The sequence below is a fragment of the Sceloporus occidentalis genome, unplaced genomic scaffold, assembly GCF_023333645.1.
Source record: "Sceloporus occidentalis isolate IW3139 unplaced genomic scaffold, rSceOcc1.0.p SCAF_5, whole genome shotgun sequence".
Lineage (NCBI taxonomy): Eukaryota > Metazoa > Chordata > Lepidosauria > Squamata > Phrynosomatidae > Sceloporus > Sceloporus occidentalis.
In genome coordinates, this window is record NW_028316985.1 from 50,328,033 (window position 1) to 50,349,819 (window position 21,787).

At 38.8% G+C, this 21,787-nt stretch overlaps 1 protein-coding gene across 1 annotated transcript in view; it reads right to left on the bottom strand.

Annotated features, from left to right (window-relative positions):
* Window positions 1–21,787, bottom strand: part of ACSS3 (acyl-CoA synthetase short chain family member 3) — a 59,609-nt gene that overhangs the window by 24,417 nt on the left and 13,405 nt on the right. Inside the window, exons 4-9 of the mRNA XM_089524033.1 lie at window positions 18,355–18,489; window positions 17,900–18,040; window positions 15,677–15,757; window positions 15,498–15,593; window positions 12,389–12,540; window positions 9,697–9,800 (exon numbers count right to left, since the gene is read on the bottom strand). Coding sequence (XP_089380159.1) covers window positions 9,697–9,800; window positions 12,389–12,540; window positions 15,498–15,593; window positions 15,677–15,757; window positions 17,900–18,040; window positions 18,355–18,489 — 709 coding nt within the window. The remainder of the gene's footprint in view (window positions 1–9,696; window positions 9,801–12,388; window positions 12,541–15,497; window positions 15,594–15,676; window positions 15,758–17,899; window positions 18,041–18,354; window positions 18,490–21,787) is intronic.

Here is a 21,787-nt window from a genome sequence, read left to right on the forward strand (position 1 = left end):
GTCCTAGGGGTTGGCCGAGGACGCAACGTCCAATCAGGCCTCACCCCTAGGATGTACTGGGTACGTCAAAATGGTGGCGCCCTATACACATCATAACTGCGCTGCAAAAAGAACCCGCTTTTTGCAGGTTCTTTTTGCTCCACCAGGGAATCGCGCAGTTTGTCCACTGCGGTTCCCTGGCGCAGCAAACACAGACACCGGCAGAGCACCCTTTTTGGGTGCTCTGTAAAGCGCACATAACACATAGAAAACAGCATGTTCCATATAATATGATGACAGGAATCCTCCAATGACAAACTTACTTTAAGGATTTTCTAATTAAAGGTGCGGTACACACTGCCTGCAAAAGGAAGGCTGGAGCCACCATTCATTGCTGCGCAGTATTACCACAGCAACCAAATGTTGCACAGCAGAAAAGGAGCATGCGGAGGCAGCTCCAGTTTGCTGCGACGCTGCGATGCCACAAGCACAGTGGGATGGCGCGGTTACGTTGCAGCTTCACCGCAACATTTGGACATGGCACAGCTGCAATGTCGTCGATACGTGCAACATGTGGACAGGGCCACGCAATCATGGCGCCCCCCAAATGTACTAGGGTTAGGGACCATGTAGTTGCCACGCAGTCCCTAACCCTAAAATCGGTGCCAGCACAGCGCAAAAGGGTGGTCTGTAGCGCACCAAACTTGAGCTAAAAATCTAAAGGATCTAAAAAAAACTCATCAGTTATGTTAGATTACATCTCAACCAGGCATCAGATCAGGAAAATGTATCAAACTCTCAATTCTATCTAATTTGTAAAGAAAACAACTTCAAACAATGATTCAGTGGTATGCCAAGCTGCTCTGTTGATAGCTGCAGAATTACTTGAACATTATAGTACTAATCATATTCAAGGAACCAGCTGCATTTGTCTGTTATCGATATACAAAGGAATGCTGGCGTGCGGCCTGCCAGTGGCCTTTTCTCCTCCAGAGGGAAGCTGCAGCTGCCAAACCATGTGACTTCCCTCCCGAGGAAAAAGAACCCGAGAAAAGCGGGTTCTTTTTAAGCTGCAGGAGCAATGTAACAAGTGTGCCACTGGCGCACTTTTTATGTAAGCGCTGTGCGGCAATGTGCGGACACCGCGTGGTGCTTATGTAACAATGGTGGCGCCCATATATACAGGGCGCCGCCAGTGTTACACCACCTTACGTTCTAGGGTTAGGAACCATGTGGTGTTCATGCGGTCCCTAGCCTTAGAAATGGCGCTGGTACGCTGCTTTATGGTGGTATGTACCACACCTGAGAGAAAGAAGTTTGTAGCGTAAGCTTTTGAAGACTCAACCTACTTCATCAGATGCACAATACCAATTAAGACTTAGGTCCAAAACACATTGCAGAAATAATCCAGTCTATGACTGCTTCAGCTTCTCTGGCTCAATGCTAGGGAATTCTGGGAACTACAGTTTTGTGATATTCAGCCTTCTCTATCAGAGAGCTCCGGTCCACAATAAGCTACAATTCCCAGGATTGTCAGTGAGCCAGGACAGCTAAAGTGGTCTCAAACTGGATTATTTCTGCAGTGTGTTTTGGATCTCACTCTCAGGAACGTGTGTAGTTTGTACCTAAAAAAGTAATTTTTTTAAGACCACTGCAATGAGAAGCACATAGAAGAGCAGAAAATATAGTGCAAAGATATCCCTTACATTTTCTTCTCTGAAGCTACAAGTGGTAATTTCAAAAAATACTTTTATGTTTGCTTATTGAAGCTATGAGAAGAGTTTGAATTATTGTTTGAAGCAAAGTATGGAATTTTAAATATGCAAAGTGCATAGATTAAAATCTACCATGTTCACATGACTTGTTCGCAAAAATGAGTCAAAAAACTATCATGAAGCTGTAGGTATCTATCATGAAGCTATTTCATCATATGCATTATCCATTAAAATATTTATTTTATTTAAAAATATTTAGATTTTTTTTTGGTCATAACCATGATTTAAATTAACTGAAAGTTGGTAGTGAAAAAGGCTGCTTGTGTAATTGTGAAAAAAACTCAGGGAATTAAGAATTTTCATACATCCATATACATTTATAAATATAATATATAAATAAATGTTAATAATAAATAATAATAATAATTTATAGGCACATCTCAAGTTGTAGACCATATCTACTGCTCATTCTGAATACTTTTCAATTTTCCTATTTCCATGTAGCACTGGAAGAAGTAAAGAACCTTGAATATGACCCAAGAATAAGTTAAGAATCAAAAAACTAATCCTTCCTTCAGGCAATCTCCAGGAGACAGTACTTCAAGGGGCAGCTGTACTTCATGAGAAGCTGCCCAACAAGTAACCAACTCAAACAAGAGAAATAAGAGCAGCTGAAGCTGCTAATGCCATGGCTTGAAGAGCTTAATCAGGAAAGGACTGTGCTAAGGAAGCTAGGGAGAGCCCTGGAAAGCATACTTGAAATGATCAAAGGCAGACAAAAATGAGAAGGGGTGAGAATAAGAAATGAAAAGGAAGTATATGAGCAAAGAAGAAAAAATTAATTTACTGACATAATTAAGAAGCAAGAAGAATGATGAAATAAAAACAAGCAACAAAAGAAATGACACAGTAGCATTCATAACCAAGAAATGAATGAAAGCCATCAGATAGTCTATTTAATAGGATATGAACAAGAGATTCAGGGAGGAACTTCAGTAAAAATTTAGGCAAATATATGGCAGTCAGGAAGAAAGGTGAAATGGTACAGGATTAGGCTATGTTTTCCAGCTAAACTGAGTATAAAACATTATTCTGAGTGACTGAATTTAGCAACTCACACATAATCAGCTGAATACTCTGTTTTATATAGCAACTACTAATAAAGCAACAGTAAGGCAGATGTAGAGGGCCTAAATATCCTAAAGACACCCGATCCCATCTCACAAACTAAGAAAGGTGACTCTGGACTGGTATGCATGTGTGACAGCAAGTAAACATTTATGGGTTACATATTGGAGTGGGACATCACTGTAATAATTAAGTATACAATCTCTCCTCCCTACTCACAGCATGATTAACTGTTGTGAAGAGGAGTCAGGTGATTGAACCAATACAGGGAAAGTGGATACATGCAAGTCTCCCCACAAGGCAAACAGAGGCTTGTTGAATAGCTGTGAGGTTGCACTGTAAGAAATCACCTCCCACAGCAAGAGGTAACACCCTCCTAATTTAGACTGCCTTAAAATAGAAAAAGTTGTGTTTTTGCCTTAAAGATGCATAGTACTTCCTTATCAAGATCTCTTTTTAAAAGAAATTTAACTTTTAGTATATTCCAGGTGGATGCTGGGGGGAAACAATATGAATTTTTTAGTTAAGGTATTTGATAACTGCTATCTGTATCAATGAAACAGAACAGAGGGTTGGCTTACACATGATTCAAGGATAATATATAGGCTGAAAACACACCATTATTCTGTTCCAGAGGATTATAATGGATGAAACTATCCTCAATAAATTTCTTAACAGCATGAGACTGGAGGGGGGAAACAGCAGCAGTCTCCATCACACTATGGTACAATTGAACTCATAGCATAGGAGATGAATTTTCCATTAGGAGTCTTCATGAGCTATTCAGCTTTCCATTTTGTTATTTTTTTTAAACTACATAAATGGATTTAGTTACATCTCATGCAAAAATGATACTGCAGTCATACTTAGTGGATTTTTGTTGTGTTTTTTTTCAAGAGGCAACTAAAAATGGGAAAGTATTCTGATGTGTGAAAAGGTACAGTCCTAAACCAAGTACAGAAGGCAGAGGGGTGATTCAAGACAAACCATGCCTGCTCCCACCCAGCCACCCACATACATGAGGAACAAAAGAACAGCACAACAGATGCCAGAATTGTTAAAGAGAAGAAGGAACAATCTAGGGCAATTCTGCTACTTACATTGAATTGGCAGTGTCCAAAATATCTAGAATTACAGGTATCTTTGGATGTATCATGACTACCTCTAAGACCATTACTGTCACCAACTGTGGCTGAGCCATCTTTACTTAGAAAGAAATAGGAAGAGACTCTTGCCAAAGATAGGATGGAGTAATACTCCTTCTATTTATGCCCCTAATTATCTGCCATATTTATACATTTCTTTCTTTCTTGAGATGTAGCTAAAACCATTTATTTTCCCTAATTTTCCATCGCTTTTGTTGCTGTTAACTCCCCTCGAGTCGACACTGACTAACAGCAACCCTGTGGATGAGACATCTCCCAAGCCCCCCAGCCCTCCACTGCTCTGCTTAGGACTTGGAAATTCAGGCTCATGACCTCCTTGCTTGAGTCTATCCATCAGGCATGCAGTCTTCCTCTCTTTCTACTACCCTCTACCTTTCCTAACATTGTCTTTTTGAATGAGTTGTGTTTTCTCATGAGGTGGCCAAAGAAGACAGCCTCAATTTGATCATCTTGGCCTCCAAGGAGATTTCAGGATCTGTTCAAGGACCCATTTGTTTGTCTTTTGAGCTGTCCACAGTTTCCACAGCACTCTTCTGCAGCACCACATCTCAAATCAGTTGATATTCTTCATATCAGCTTTTTTCACTGTCCAGAGTTTGCATAAGTACATAGTGCTAGGGAATACAATGGCTTGGGCAATTCGAACTTTTAGTATTCATTTGTATATCTCTGGCGGGTTACAGACCGCCAAAAAATACGTAGTGACTACGTATTAGGGTTAGGAAGGTGCGGTGCTTCCGCACCCCCCTAACCCTAATATGTAGTCACTACGTATTTTTTGGCGACGGCCGTTCCAGACAGCCGCCGCCATGTTTACGTCTTGGACGCATAGCGTCCAGACGTGTCGCGGCGCCTATGATGTCACGAGTGCACCAGCGGCGCCTCGTGGCGTCATAGCTGCGCCGTGGAAAGAAGCTTCATTTTGGAGCTTCTTTTTTGCTCTGTAAGGGAGCCGCGCGGTTTGGCTGCAGCGGCTCCCTCACGGAGCAAACAGCGGCGGCAGCAGACCACCGCAAAGCGGCGGTTTATAACCCGCCTCTATTCTTTAGGGTCTTGTCTTCTTTCATAGCTGCTCTTCCCATTCCTAGTCTTTTTTTCTTATTTCTTGACTGCAGTCTTTCTCCATTCTGATCAATGTTTGATCCTAGGCACAGGAACTCTTTATTTTAATTTCCTCAATTTTTATTTTTCCAACAGACTTCCCCAATATTTATAGAATGCAAGAGAAACTGCATATATGTGCATGCATATATATATATATATATATATATATATATATATATAGTCCACTTGGAATATAAACAGGCACTTGGTGCTGTTTTCACCTAAGGCATAACTTTTATACCTGCCAAACTTGGCAAACAAGTTGGCTCATTAAGGTAGGAATCAATATAAGGGTAATTGCTCCTTTACCTCAGTTTTAAACTGGTGAGGCACATTGTAAGAGCTGGCCATATACCTTAAGAGATGTAGCTCATTTTCTTTCCTTTGTGTATGTGCATAAAACACATATTGAAAGGGAGGGAAAGCTTAAATTAAGAATAAACTGGCAGGTAATAAAATGAGAATACAGTCGTCCCTTCTTATACATGGATTCAAGCATCCATGGTTTGAAAATGTTAAAAAAAAAGTATAAATTTCAAATATAAGACCTTTTGGTAGCTAAAAGGCAAGGGAATGGAAAAACAAATGCCCAGTTTGTTTTTCAGTTGTCCTTTTAATCCTTTCAACATTTGTGTAGTATGTGTAGTATGGCCTGTAAATGTCAACTCTTCATTAACATTTAATTCAGGGGTAGGCAACCTGCGGCCCGCGGGCCGAATGTGGCCCGGCGAGGCCTTGGGACCGGCCCCAGCCCGGTCCTGCCACCGATTGCCGCCAGGGCCTTTGGCGTCTCGCGCGAGGGGCACGGTGGGGCAATTGTCTATAGAAGCCTCAGAAACATGCATTTATCTTAACATTTTTTTAAAATCAGCAAATTTTTTTGCGTGTCCTCCATTTTTTATTTAAAAAGTGCCCTCCATTTGGAAATTTTGTCCTACATTTGTCCCGGTTTATTTATTTATTTAATTTTTAAAAAATATTTAATTGTTTATTTTTTGGCTTCGGCCCCCCAGTAGTCTGAGGGACAGCAACCTGGCCCCCGGCTCAAAAGGGTTGCCTACCCCTGATTTAATTAGATGTTTGGTAATCTTTTCTATACATTTTTGGTTCCTCATTTCTGTACAGTGGACCCTTGTTATACGCTGGGGTTTAGTTCCAAGATCCCCCGTGGATAACAAAATCTGTGGATGCTCAAGTCCCATTAAATATGACATAGCAAAATGGTGTACCTTATAAAAATGGAAAATCAAGGTTTGATATTTGAAATTTATACTTTTTTTAACATTTTCAAACTGTGGATGCTTGAATATGTGTATAAAACATCCGTGTATAAGAAGGGCCGACTGTATAACAAAAGAAGAGGGAGAATACAATATAGGTGAGATAGATCATAGAGTTGGAAGGAGCCTGAAGGGCCATCTAGTCCAATGCCCTGCCATGCTGGAATACACAACTACAGCACTTGTGAGAGACAGCCATCCAACCTATTTAAATACCATCAAAAAAAAGAGGGTCCACCATTCCCAAAGACAGTCAGTGCCACTAATGAACAGATTTTATGGTAAAACTAATGCTGCTGTGACCTGTCTAGTTTGGCATTGGCCCGATATGCCACTGACACTTGATAGTACTCTGTTTGGGCTAGATTCTAGCACATGTCTTTCATTCCCATTACAAAACCACAGAAAAAGAATTTTTCCCTTGGGAGGCCTGCTTATAATATGTGTATGTAAGTATTCCCAGCATAAGATAATCTTCTATATAGGGGAAATACTTTTTATGTTACTCTGTGGTTTGTAACCGTACTGTAACATAAACTGTATACAACCTTACAGGGGATGCAGTGGCTTACTAATTAAGACGCCAGTTCTGATGATCATAAGGTCAGAAGGTTGGCAGTCCACAGAGGTTGGCAGTTCGAGGCCCAAGTGCCATGTGATGGGGTGAGCTCCCGTCACTAGTCCTAGCTTCTGCCAACCTAGCAGTTCAAAAGCATGCAAATGCAAGTAGATAAGTAGGTACTACTTCAGTGGGAAGGTAACAGTAACTGTGGTCCACTAGATGTTGTAAGGAAACAATTCCCATCAGAATTAGTCATGATCTCTATAAGGGAAGGATGATGATGATTGTAATCCAAAAATGATTGGAAGGCCCAAGTTGTCCACCCCTGAATTAAACTGTCTTGGCATTTTCCAGTGGGGTGTCCTGTATGCACAATATCTTCCTATGCAGCTTAGAGCCAAAACCCCAACTGTGCATGTAGAAGAAAGAAATCATTTAGCAAAAGTAGTCTGGGTACAGCTAAAGTGAATGAAACAATAGAAAATGACAAGCAAATGCTCTGAAAGCAATGAAGAGCCAAACCCAACACCAAAGCTGATTCACAAAGAAAACATCTATTACCTGGATTATTACATCTGTTCCTTATGATAGACTAATCCAGAAATATACTCCTAAATACTAATCTGTGAAATCTGTTCATGTATCAAACAGGCTAAGCAAATCTATACACTTACAAGAAAAATGGGGAGAAAACAACCCTTGGTATTTCAAACCCACTTCCATCCCTAATTCCCATGCTTAACTGTGGAAAACCTTCAAAGAAAGGCAAGGTGCGAGAACCTCCTATCAAATGAATAATTTCCTTTTTTAATACATTTGAAATGGCATTTATATTTGTTTTTAAATGTGTATTTCGCCTTTCTGCTTCAAGCAACTTCCTTTCTTAGCACAGAAAGCTACAGCACCACCGAAAGGAAGAGGCTGTCAGCCACTGCTGTTTTTCAGATTCTGTTGGAGGGTGGGGGGATCAACATCTAGAATCCTGCAGTTAATAGCAATGGCAGAAACTTCATTTATATACCACTTCATACCACCTAAACAGTCTCTAAATGGTTTCCAACTGTAAACTAATTGCCCCCAAAAAGCTGGGTACTCATTTTAGTGACCTCAGAAGGATGCAAGCCTGAGTCAAGTTAAGATGGCTAGCCTAAAAAGAAATTAGCTTTTTCAAATTCCCATTATAAGCCAAACATACTAGAACCACTGAACTTCTTTATGCAGATCTTGTTATGAGGGAAAGAAGTACCTTGTGAATTACTCCTAACAGGACCTTCCACCTCAGCTAATATGGATCCAGCTCTGCATAACACAGTAAGAACATTTTAAAAATGCCCATGATCATCAAATGTATTTCCCAGCTTTATCAGACTCAAAATAATCTATTTGCTTTCTCTACTGGCATACGCATACTTGTAACTGATGCACAATGGAAAATAAACACAAATTGATGTTACATAAACAGCATTTGCGTCTTTCAGTGCTATCCCTTTACAATGTAATCATTTCCAGAAACCTTCTTTGTACTAATACTATAAAGATGGAAGACTGATTAAATTGTTACTATTTTAGTTTGCTTAAAATACATATATACATCAAGGATTAGTGTTTTATAATCTGTTTCTTGCTCTTTCTCCAGCAAAAGCTCCATCATGGCTGCCTTAAATCTTGCAAAGGATTATTCTTTTTATAAAAGAGATTCATGGAGCTTAACTCTGAGTTCTCCATTCTCAAATCATCAGTAAAACCATCTACTTTACTCTAATGAGGACTCTAGCCTCCCAAAGGGGGGGGGGGGAATCTGTTGCTAGGCAACACGAATGACATCAGCAACTTGTAACATTTTCATAGAAATATATAAAACTAGCAGTTATCACAGCTTTTCTCACTTATGCAAATGACATTTTAAAAGCACCCTCCATCTGATTCTTCATCTTAAAGAAACTTTGAGATCAGAATCATGTCTGAACATTCCCTTCTCTTCAATCAGTGTGATTGCACAGAGGACACAGTAACGGGGACAGAAGCAGAAGACAGATACTGAGCTTAAACTGGAGAAACGCCAGATACATTATTAACTCAAATGAAGCATCAGCAGAATGGGAGATGGAATGGATACAGGAAACCTGATCTCGCAATTATGAAGCATGAAAGCCAATGAGCAGGATGAGATCTTCAGACAGATATGTCTGAACCAGTAAAGTTCTACATATCAGGAAAATATATATATACATACTGCTTTTGAATAATTAACTCAGGTGCCACAACACTGATAGCTCCATAAGGTTTTAATCAGTGCCAAAAAAATATTTAAAACTCAGAAATCTGACAATGCAGTTATTGTGTTGTTGATTTTTTTCTATCAGTGTTCCTGCCTCCCTTCCATTTATCAGTTCTTTGCAGAAGAAAGCAAAGCACATACATACAAAGTGAGAACATAAGAAACTGCATTAAGGCAGACCAAACTGATCAACCCAGCTAGTATCACCTCCACTCATTGGGAGCAGATCTTCAGCATTTCAAATGAGAGTCTTTCCTAGCCCTACTTGAAGACCCCATGGATCAAATCTGTGATCATTTGCCTGCAAAACATGTTCAACTACTGGGCTATGGCCTCTCTCTGAAGCTAATTAGACAAATACATGTTTGATGTAATGCTTGTAAGATTGAAGAATGGCCAATACTGTGTACACTAAACTGAAGCACACACTTCAAGTCCAATAGAATGTGCAACTGAATTTTGTTGTTAATTGCAGAGAACTCACCAGTTTGCCACCAATGATCCAAAACCGGTACCTTGAAGATATCTTTGCACCACTGCAATGTATCCACATCACAGCGTTCACCAGCTACAAACAATGTTCGGAACCTACATTCAAATAAGATTATTTTCAGCATGACTTCCCAATAAAAGAAGAGAAACACACAGTCAAGGAGGACATTGCTATATGCTTGTTCATAAACCTCTGAATAGTAAAATCTTCCCACAAACACAGAAATGAAATCCCTCCCCTATTTTTGTCCACTGCTGAAGAAAAAGCACTCCTTTATTTATGAAGATATATGACAGACAGCTGTGGGATGTGTTAAAGACTAACAACTGCACTGTGGCATAATGCATTATGCATTACAGCATAGGCTTTTGTGGACTTTGGCCTACTTCTTCCTAGTCTACAAGGGACAGGTTTATAAAGGGACACCTGCAGTGACCAACTTTATACTCTAGACAATGAGAGTAGGTACAGGCCTATGTCTAATACCTTCTGCCAGCTACATAATAAAACTGTTCAGCTGAGTGGGTTCCTTCCCTCCCTCTAAAAAGACCTTTAACATTCATTTAAGAGAGAAAGGCCTGCAGGTGCAGCAGCTATAAAAAGAAGGCACTAGAGAAAAAAAGCTACTCAGAGACTGTTTTCACTCACTATAATTGTGGAACCCTAGAAAAAGGGCAACCATTAGCATATTGTAACAACAGGATTCCAGCCAAATCTCCTTAGTTCAGTTTTTCACTACAAGGACAGCAGAGCTTCGAAAAGTTAGTTTCTTGGACTGCAACTACCAGAATCTACTAGCTAGTACAGCAAGTGTCTGTATTTGTAGTTCAAAACATATCCTATCCAAGCTCTAGAAGAAAGGCAGAAGAAAACTAGACAGAGGCTTCCCTAAAGAATCATCATAGTAGATTTCTGGGATGTTATGTAATGTGAATAAAACCACCTACGTATAAACAAAACAAGTGTACAAAATGTCAGAGGGCAGTTGCAAATCATAAAAAGAGTTGAGTTAATGGGCAATCTGAACATATTTGGAGTAACTCTGTCAAATAAAATGGCTTAATAAAAGAGATGAGAATAGGAGTTAGCTCTGCAGTTAACAGCCACAATAATTCTAAATGAAGTATTTAGAGGCACTTCCACAAAATATGATTTGTCTTGCAGAATAATGCATGTTAGGTTTAATGTGATTAATAGTGTATTCATATAGTGTTGTTTCAGCTGTTGTGTTTTTTTCGGCATACTAAACCTAGATTATTTCAAATGGAATAAAACCACAGTACTCTTGCTCATTTACGTTACCTCCACAAATCAATCTCTCTCTTCACTGCTAATGTACACTTCTATTAAGCAGGGCTACTTTGTTTGCTCTATGAAAGCTACATAAGACCACACTTTCCTTTCCACTTCAACAAATGGAGATACAGTAACATCCTTAATATAAAGTAAATAACAGTTCAATCAGAAATGCAAACAAAGTACTTACTTGTATGATTTCTTCAAGAGAAAGATTGTAATTTTGTTTGGTTATGTGTCATCCTAAGCACCACACTAAATGAATTCCAGAATGTAGTCTGATAACTAAAATATCCTAAATCTCATGGCACCTTACCTGATAACCAAACTTCTGATATTGATAATGCAGGCCAAAATCCAACAAGCAGACAGATAGAGCAAAAGTCTCCATTAGGGAACTTAAGCTATTGGGAAGGGAAGAGACCATTCACTTTCTCCCACTTCTCCCCAAGAGCAAAATCATATCAGGGGTTCAAAGACAGAAGTCCATCCTCATGGCTACCTTTGTACAACCATGAAAGAAGAACTAACTTCCACCCTGAACATAAGACTGTTCTTTCCTTCCTGAAAGTGACTGATGACCAGGATGGAGCTACACTTGCAAACACTTCTGTAGTGATTCTGAGGTTAGCAGAAAGGGCAGGGTGGTACAATATATGTTCTTCCACAATATCTCCCCACTTATGGACAGGCAGAAATAATGGGAGGAGGGGCACCAACAGGATTCTTAATCTCCCATTTCATCAAATGCATGCTACTGCCTAAAGATATGTATTCCAGTATAATCCTATACACCTCTAATTAAAAACAAGTATTGCTGAGTTCAATGGGATTTACTTTCCAATAAATGTATACATAAGATTTTAACTTTAGCCTTTTGAAGTAGCACAAGGTTCTTTGTTAGTTTTGGTAGTAACACAATGACTTTCCCAGAATTCATCATTAAGCATTTCCTAACTGGAAACAATAATAGGTTTTAAGAGATAACACTTTGTTAGGTTCAATGACTAGTCCAATGTGCACAACTATTACAATTCGGCCATCAACACCACACCTCAGGCTCATTCACTCCCAGCCCCTCTCATCTGTCCCCTGATTACATCAATACAGTTTGCCATGATATCCTAACTGAAGGCATATCTTGCTCAGTTCATACACCATGACAAATCATGTTTTGCTCAAACCTGTCAGGAACAGAAGGAATTAGAACAGGAGGCAGTAAGTGTGCAAGCCCAAGGCATGGCCTTAGTGAAAAAGGCATGTACATCACACATGTAACCTATTTGTTATAATGTCTATCTAACAGGCTGAACCCAAGAGATTACATACATTTCAGGCTTATTTTTAATAGTAAATAAAACAAGCTTCTGGTATAACCTGAGCTCACCTTGTCAGAATGTACCGTTTCCCCAACGTAGCCTCGGGGTCCTGTTGACGGATTGCTCTAATTGCAGTTGGTGCAGTAAAGAAGGCAGTCACTCCATGCTCTGCCAGCACACGAAAAAAAGCACCTGCATCTGGAGTCCCTACAGGTTTCCCCTATGAAGAGGTTGGTTTTAAAACTGAAATTGGGTAAAAAGTATTCCATAATTCTTTCATCGCTCAAATCCTGAATGCAACAATATTCTCAGCTTAATCAGCAGATTGCTCAAACAACCAGTAAAACATCTTTGTAGAAATAAGGAAATTATTGGCTGCACCATTACTGCCTCATTTCTCTCTCATGGCGTACTTGGAAAACACGATACAGAATAAATTTAAAATGTTAAATTTTTTATGCCTCAATATTGCTTTACACTTACACACACATGCGTGCACACACACAATATGCTACATTTATATCCAGGTCCCCCCCCCCCCCCAAGAGCAATGGGTAATGTGCATAGTGTTTATATTCCTCCACTATTTAATCATCATTTAATTAAAACCAATACCTACACACAGGTCTTCACAGTCTCATTTCATGACTATTGAAAAAATTAGAAAATAGAACTATTCTCAGTTAGCTTATTCTGCATAAGGCATAAGAGCTGGGTGCACAGTTATTTTGGTTTGTGAAAAGGACAACTAATTATCATCTGGCTATCTGTTCCATTCTTCAAAAACAGGGCAACTTAATAAAGAATTAATACAAGGTCAAATCTGACCCGCTGGCTTTTGCTGTCATACTAGAACAGTTCCTTACAGCAAGCTACAACTTGCTATATCTTTACTCCATGAGACAGAGACCCAACAGCAATTCCAATCTAATTCACCTTCTCACCTGTTACTACTTTTTCATAGGCTTTCATGGAATTGCTGTTGTTGCTGTTCACCTCCAAGCTGCTTGATACTTATGACAAACCTAAGGTGAACCAATCACATGGTTTTCTGAGACAGAGAGTATGCATGACCTGCCCAAGGCTACCCAGTGGAATTCCATGGCTGTGTGGGAATTCAAACCCTGGTCTCCAACCTCATAGTCCAAAACTCAAATCACTATATGACACTGGATTCTCCAAAGTTTAAGAGGGAGGAAATCAGAGAAAAACTCTTTTCTGGCAGTGAAACATGAAAAAATGCAGTGAAACATGAAAAATCAACTCTAGCAGACAAGTTGCCCCATCTATCACAAACATTTAAGCAGTGGGGACCAACCTGTAATTTGCTGACATTTCTAATCCAGCCATACTGTTTACTGGCTTGTTTATAGGATGGAAAAGCAAGATAAAAATTGTTTAAATTAGAGGTGAGCAACATGTGGCCTTCTAAATATTTCTATGGTTTAACTTCCATCATGTTTCACCACTGACTATACTGCATAGAGCTGACATGAATGAAGAATCCAACAATATCTTGAGGGTCACAGCTTGCTCATCTTTGTATTAATAAATTTTAAAAATGGAAACAAGGGTCAGACACTACAGCTTGATCCTGGTTTGTTTCCCCTAGATGAAATTCAAACAAATCACAGTTCCCCAATTTTGATAAAATGCAATGAAAATTTGAGGTCTGTTAAAAATCAGAAGTAAAAGTTCCAGTCTGATTTTCTGACACGCAAAAGAGCAAGAGAGGGAAAGTAGAAGCATATAACCAAGGACTTGTTGCAGGTTAATCACATAGAGGGAACAAAGATTTTACCTCAGATCTAAATCAAATAAATATAATGCTACTAAGTGGACTCCAGTTGGCTCCTCCAACTGATGGAGGTGTCATGACCATTTAACAACCAACTGTTCCCCATAACTATGTCCTGAAATTACGTAGCCAAAACCTAAAACCTAGGGCCAATCCCTTGTGATGTCTGTGGGGTAGACTATGGTGGTGTCACTTATACATCAATCACAATTAGAGGATGTAATTCATATTTGGGAGTTTGGGAAATTTCAGTTTGGGAGTGCTCCTGGACTCGTCTCTACAGTTGACATCTCAGGTGGAGGCAACAGCCAGGAGTGCATGGTATCAGCTTTGGCTGATACGCCAACTGCGTCAATACCTGGTTCAGGAGGACCTTGAAACAGTAGTACATGCACTGGTAACTTCTCGTTTAGATTTCTGTAATGCGCTCTACATGGGGCTACCTCTGTACCAAGTTCGGAAGCTCCAACTGATTCAGAATGCTGCAGCCAGACTGATCACCAAGACACCGAGATCATAACACATTACACCGTTGCTGAAATCTCTACATTGGCTTCCGGGTAGCTTCCGGGCGCAATACAAAGTGTTGGTTATTACCTATAAAGCCCTACATGGCCTGGGCCCGAGTTACTTAAAGGAACGCCTCTCCCTACATAATCCGCACCGCACTCTCAGGACATCTGGCACAAAAATATTAGAACAACCCAAAACCTGGTTGAAAACCACCTCTTGTAAAATGTTTTCTGCGATGGCTCCTAGACTTTGGAACAACTTACCAGAAGAGATCCGTCTTACACCTTCTTTGGAAGCCTTCAAGAGGGCATTGAAGACGGATCTCTTCCGGCGGGCCTATCCAATGGATCTCCTCTAATCCGATTCTGAACATCTGAATATGATGACTCCATTCTTACAACTGTGAACAACACTATAACAACTCTTCCCCTTTTTATTTTATTTTTTATTTTGATTGATGTATTTTGTATTATCTATGAATTTTATGATGTTTCTACTGTTATAATCCCACTTCGATCTGAAGGGAGAAGCGGGAAATATAAATATATTATTATTATTATTATTAAATAAATATATATTCTTTCTCTTTCATTGTCTCTCATTCTCTCTTTCACGCACTCACTCACACACACACAAACACACTGACACACACAAAAATTATCTTAAAATTCCTCCCCCTTGTCCTAAAGTCTGAAGGAGAGAAGCCAAGTTCTTACAACTACATGTGAGACTTCCAAAGAAAAGTAATACTAAAACCTTGATAAAGAGAATAAGAGCAGTGCACATATTTTGTGGTAGTTTTGACAACTTCTTCATCTCTCAAACGTACTTACAGTTAAGGAAACAACATTAAAATTAGCAGTTACCTCATACAAAACTGTTGTATTCCCATGCAGAAGAGGTCCATAACATATATAAGAATGGCCAACTACCCACCCTAAATCAGATGCTGCCCACCAGACCTAAAACAGAAACAAAAACAAGTATAGAAAATATATAAACACTGTTTTTCATAATTATGAACTAGAATATAAATGGAAATTACCTCTTTAGGCTGAAGGCCATATATAGCTGACATGGTCCAGTTTAGCATAACTGCATAGCCACCTGTTGGTCTAACAACACCCTAAGTGAGAAGCAATTTAAAGTTAAGATTATTGACAAATAAAGATGTACTGAAATTATCTCCCATAAGGAAAATTAACATTTCCATAATTTCACTTGCAGAAGCAATTAGCATCTTTTCCACTAGGAGCCTTTAAGCATTCCAGATGTGGCTTCATTTTTGCAGCTTCTCTCTGCAGCGAAGAGATGTAGGAACCTTTATTTTCAAGTAAAAAGTCTTACTTTTCAGAATGTGGTTGATACTCCAGATAATGTGCTAAAAGTCACTTGGATGCATGCAAACAATGCATGTTACTTCCTCAATTATCTCCAGACGTCTCAAAATGCTCTAGCTAAAGGGGGGAATCAGCAACTTTAAAAGGTTGGAAAGGACAGTGGCCTCCTATGGGACACGATACGCCCTGTCACCAAATCTCCTGAACCGTAGTTTACTTTTAGAATACACACACACACACACACACACACACACACACACACTAAAAAGTCAGTGGTGAATCTGTCATTTATAAAGTCTCCTCAGGTCGCTTTAGACACTGAAGTGGCCTTTGTTCAAACAATAAACCAGGCTAAATTTCTGTTCCCTAATCTTCCTAACCAACTGACCAGGAGCACCTCTAACTTCTCTGGATTAAGTTTCAACTTATTTCCCTTCAGCCAGTCCATTACAAAATGACATTGGTTTAGAACTCAATTTCCTTGGATTGAGTTGGAAAGAAGAGACAGAGCTTGGTATCATCAGCATATCGATGACACCAAATCCCCAAACCCTGAACAACCTCTCCCAGCGGTTTCATATACATGTTAAATAGCATGGAGGACAAAACAGAATCCTGTGGGACCAGACAGGCCAATGGCCAAGCATCACCTTTGGGGTTTGCTCTTCCAGGAAGGAACAAAGCGTATTGAGAATAGCGTCTTCCAAATTCCATTCCAGAGAGGTGACCCAGAAGGATACTATGTTCATTTGTATTGAATGCCACTGAGAGGTCCAGAAGAACCAAGAGACCTTGTCCAGTTCCATGGTGACCAAAGTTGTTTCTGTCCCATAATCAGGCCTGAAGCCATCTCATTCAGGAACCACTGGAGATGGGAAGCCATCACATGCTCCAGTACCTTGCCCAGAAATGGAGTACTGGATACTAGCCAGTAATTATTTAATAGAGTGGAATCTAGGGAGGCCTTTTTTAACATGGCCCTTATAGCTGCATCCTTTAGGCATGTGGGAACCATGGCTTGTTAGACAGACATTACACATTCCCATCATCCACCCAGCCATTCCCCCCGTAGCCTCTTTGATAAGCTAGGAAGGGCAAAGATCTAGCACATGTGTGGTGTCTCACTTCTCCAAGGATCCTATTCATATCCTCAGAGGTTGAGTTGAAAACTACCATTAACACTGCACAAGCAAGAATCTGTAAGAGGTTGGTATTAACTGTAGATCCAAGTCAAATGGATCTGAGTGATTTTATTTGAAAAGTGGTTAGCAAATTGTTCACAGAGGGCTAATGTGTGATCTAGATTCTGCTATTGTGGGCCGAAGTGTAAACATTCCATAATGACTCAAAATAACTTCAATGGATAGTTCTTTGCAGATATAGTCATGGTAGAGAAAATACTTTTCTGTCATTCTTGCTCATTCTTGCCTACCCTATCCAACTCATATGCTTCATTTTTGCTTCATTTTTATTTATGAGATTCTCTCTACTGTTTGTTATTTCTTCACACAGTTTGTTTCACTGTGCTCATCCATGTACCATTACTACAAAACCGCCAAGTTATTTGATGTTTTCCAAAGCCCAAAAGTTGTGCAGTGTCATCTAGGGGAATGCATGAAATCTGAAGATCAGAGACACAATAGAGCAGGCTAGACTCCTTAGTGTACATATCATACAACAAACAACTTAAGGCTGGGAACAATTCCATGCCGAGGAGGGAACCCAAATCAAATATCCATATACAAAGTATTACAAGCATTAAAAGTAATGTCAGGCAATGAAATACAGTTAAAGCCAGCTTCAATAATACTCAATCTTGTATGCGCACTAAGCAGGGAAAACATTTTCTGCCTTTTAATTGAATACTCCCTCATGTGGAATAGAAAATAATTTGGTTGCAGACACTTATGCTGAAATGTACCATCTACCTTGGGTGTGCCAGTTGTTCCTGATGTATAAAGAATATAAAGAGGATGGTCTGAAAGCACAGGGATGCAGTCACATGGCTTTGCTTTTGCTATTTCTTCATGCCAATCCAGATCACGTCCTGGTTTCAGAGAGGCAGCCTCCTAAACAACAAAAGAGAAGAAGAAGAAAACCTGCAACCATTTAAATTTCACTTAACAAAACAAAGCTTTTTAGGAAGCAAGTCTTGCTGGCAGAGACATCAAATACATCTATTCTCTCAATCACAGGAACTTCTCCAACTATATTGAAACATACAGAATACACTTTCAATTACCAAAGGAGCAGGAGGTCACCACAAAGATCATGACATGTAATTTAAGTTGCACAAAATGAAATACTCAATTTAAAATATTCAGAGAAAATATAAATCAAAAGAAAAATAAGTTCAAGTATGCATGTAGAATTATTTGCCTACCATGTTAGGGCGGCTGTAAATCAGAACTCTCTCAGGCTGGTGCTTTATCATCTCCAGGGCTTTTTCTAAAAGTGGTATATATTCAACTTTTCTTCCAGGTTCTATTCCAAACGTTGATGTTACAATCAGTTTGGGCTAAAATAAATTTAGTATATAAAAATTCAGATACTACTTCTGAAACATACAATATTGACAAGACTTTTGATTACTGGTTACTTTTGAGATTGGGATCTAAAACGAAAAACTCTGCCTCTCGTTCACATACATCAGCATATCTGAATCAGCTCCCAACCTTATTAGTGAAATCACAATTCAGTGCTAGTCGTACCAGCTTTCCCCCATATATTATACCCCAATGTATAACAAGAACGATTCCCCATCTGCCCATTCCACTGTAGAATATCCATACACAAAATATATCTTTTCTCTCACTGCAAGTACATTTTTCTTGGTAGAGAAGTGTTCTTTTACGTGATTATAGAGTGAAAAAATGAAAATTGAGCACTCCTTTTGAACTAAAGAGGCACTGAAAGACTGCAATAAAATACTAATAACATCTGTTTAAATCAGGGCTGGGAAATGTGTGGCTTTCAGATGTTGTTGGACTAAAATTTCTGTGATTTGTCACCACTGGCTCAGCTGGCTAAGATTGATGGAAACTTCAGACCAGTAACTTCTGGAGGGACACATTCCCTATTATTGATTTAAACGCAGTATCAACTTTTAGTATTTTAGTACTGAAATCAGCTAAGAATATATTCCTTTTATTTTTAAAATGAGCTTACATTTTCCAAGTTGTAACTATAAGTAGAAACTTCATTAATATAAACCACAGTTTTTAAAGGAGCCTTATTAAATATGAAATCTTCTAATGCAGAAATGGAGACTGTAGTTCTGTGAAACTGAAATATATTCCAGATTCTAAAAGTATGTGCTTTGTCCATAAAAACACACTGGCAAATTATCTTAATGGTTCATTCCAAAGATCAATCAATTTGAAGAAAGAGAGCTAGTATGGTTAATTTGAAAAGGACATAGGAAAACAAATCTGCTGATGATAATTCACGAAGATTAAATGGTCCCAGCTACTCAAATTTTATTGTCAAAACTGCATTACTGCCATCATATGGAAAAATGTCAAGCACTTTTTAAACACTAAAACATATTTAACCACTGAAGGGATGACTTTTCTAAGATAGATAAAGCTAGAGACAATATTATTTAGTGTATGGCAACACTGTCTACTTGTCATATGATGTAAACCTATTATAGTAATGTTTTTTAACCACTGCTTACCTAACCAGGCAAAAATAATAATAACCAATGGAAGGTTTATACAGTATTCCCCAAGCTATTTAAAATTCAGCATACAGTGCAAATTATACATTGCATATGTTTTCTAGGGCAGAGCATGAAAATAATTATTTTTCTGGGATAAGAGTGGCTGTATACTGTATACACAATTATATCTGTGTTGTAATGCAAAATATTTTGGGGAGAGATGGTCTTGAATGTGCCATTAAGCCTCATTAGCTCTACAGAAGTCCTGTTAGTGGTAGAAATGAACATTGCTAGAACTGGTTCTTGACTCTGAGGTAATGTATTCCTCACTGGGAGTAGAAAGAAGAACTATATTTTGGAATTTCCTTGTAGGTTTGGTTACATTGACTGTCATGATAAGTGCCCAGACATCAAGATTTACCACTGTTCATAACAGGGAACACTGTTCAGGAACAGTCACTTCTATGTTAATATTTTGATAGCTGAATATTATGGACTGGATCCAAAAAACCTTTCTGCAAATAGAAGGATACTTCCATCTCCAGGAAGCTTTTGATCCAGCAGAGTGTAGCCAGTGGCTGAAAAGAAGGTGATATTTGTCACTTTCCCTTTCTTCCATCAGTATTAACAGTCCTCTGAATATACCAAGCCCCTTTCATTAATATTCCAAGTTCTCTGGAAAACTGGGCACTGCACTGGCACACTGTGAGGTGTGGCACTGGGTGGCCACAGATGAGAGGGAATGAACAAAAATCACCTCTCTCTACCATCTATTATTGGTGGCTTTCTGAGAGGTCCACAGGAACTTACTACCACATGTGGTGGACCTGTGAGATTGCAAAAAAATATTGGATATGTGTATATGAAATAATTGTGAAAGAGTTAAAAATTTCAATTCCTTTCTCCCCGGAAGTGTGTTTATTAGGGATGGTTGAAGACACTGCACCTGTGAGATACCGAAGATTATTATTCTACCTATTTACATGTGCAAGAATTGTCTTTGCTAGCTTCTGGAAACAGAACTCCGCCCCTTCAATAGAGAAATGGTTAATGAAAACTCTCAAAATGGCGGAGTTGGATAGAATGACCTCTTGGATCAAAGGGAAAAGTGAAGAACAAGTAATAGAACAATGGTTACCATTTAAGGACTATATTAAGAGAAGATGGCAAAATATTTTGCTAGTCTGATTAAAAATCACGCACCATTGGAAGATGGGACTAAATAAGTGTTCCCATATCTAAGTTGCTCTGGAAGCAGAATATATTCTTCCTTGGAAGTTAACTAGTGTAATAGAAGGGATTTTTACCCCTCTCTTTCCTTTTGCCACTTTTATTTAATATATGAATTATGGAAACAAATATACTTTGTTAAAACTAGAAGCTTTATTGTAAATACAAAGGAGCTATCTGTCTATACTGGAGGGGGAGACATATGGAAAGTCATTTAGAATTTACATATTGTATAAGATAGAGAGGAGTTTGCATAGCAACAGTCTATTTAAACAAAATTATAACTAAACTATAGTGAGGCGCCCCAAAAAGAGACGAGAAAACGTAAAGGTACACTCTTCTTAGAATTACACCTAGGGAAGTTTCATACCCACTCTTTGTTTGGAGATCAATGTCTTAAAGGGAAAATGGAAATAAGACATAACATAAGAATCCAATACTGGAAGATGAAGTTAACTGAGTAATAGGAAGCACCTTTATGTTAAATGTTATTTTAGTCATGTCAAGGAACTATTTGTTTTGTCAATGTGAAATATGTTGTTTGTATATAAGGCTACGCGCTTCAATGTACAATGTGTATAATGTTGTATGAATGTTTTTGTGTTTGTTTGAAAATGAAAATAAAAAAATTAGAAGGATGAGAGGTCCACTGAGGTAGGCTACTGCTGGCAGATTAAAATTCCCAATCCAAACCACATGTAAAGAATAAACAGAGAAAAACAGCAAATTATTAGTCCCTATATTGTTCATCTACTGTGGTATCCAAAGGCAATCTAATAAAAGACAGGATAAACAGTTGTGTTTAATGATGTCTTTCATTAGAAGAATGAACAAAAAGAATAATAAAGGGAAGCTAGTTAATAAAAACATTAGATACTGAACCTACCTTTGAAATTTACTACCACCTACAACTAGACAAAAA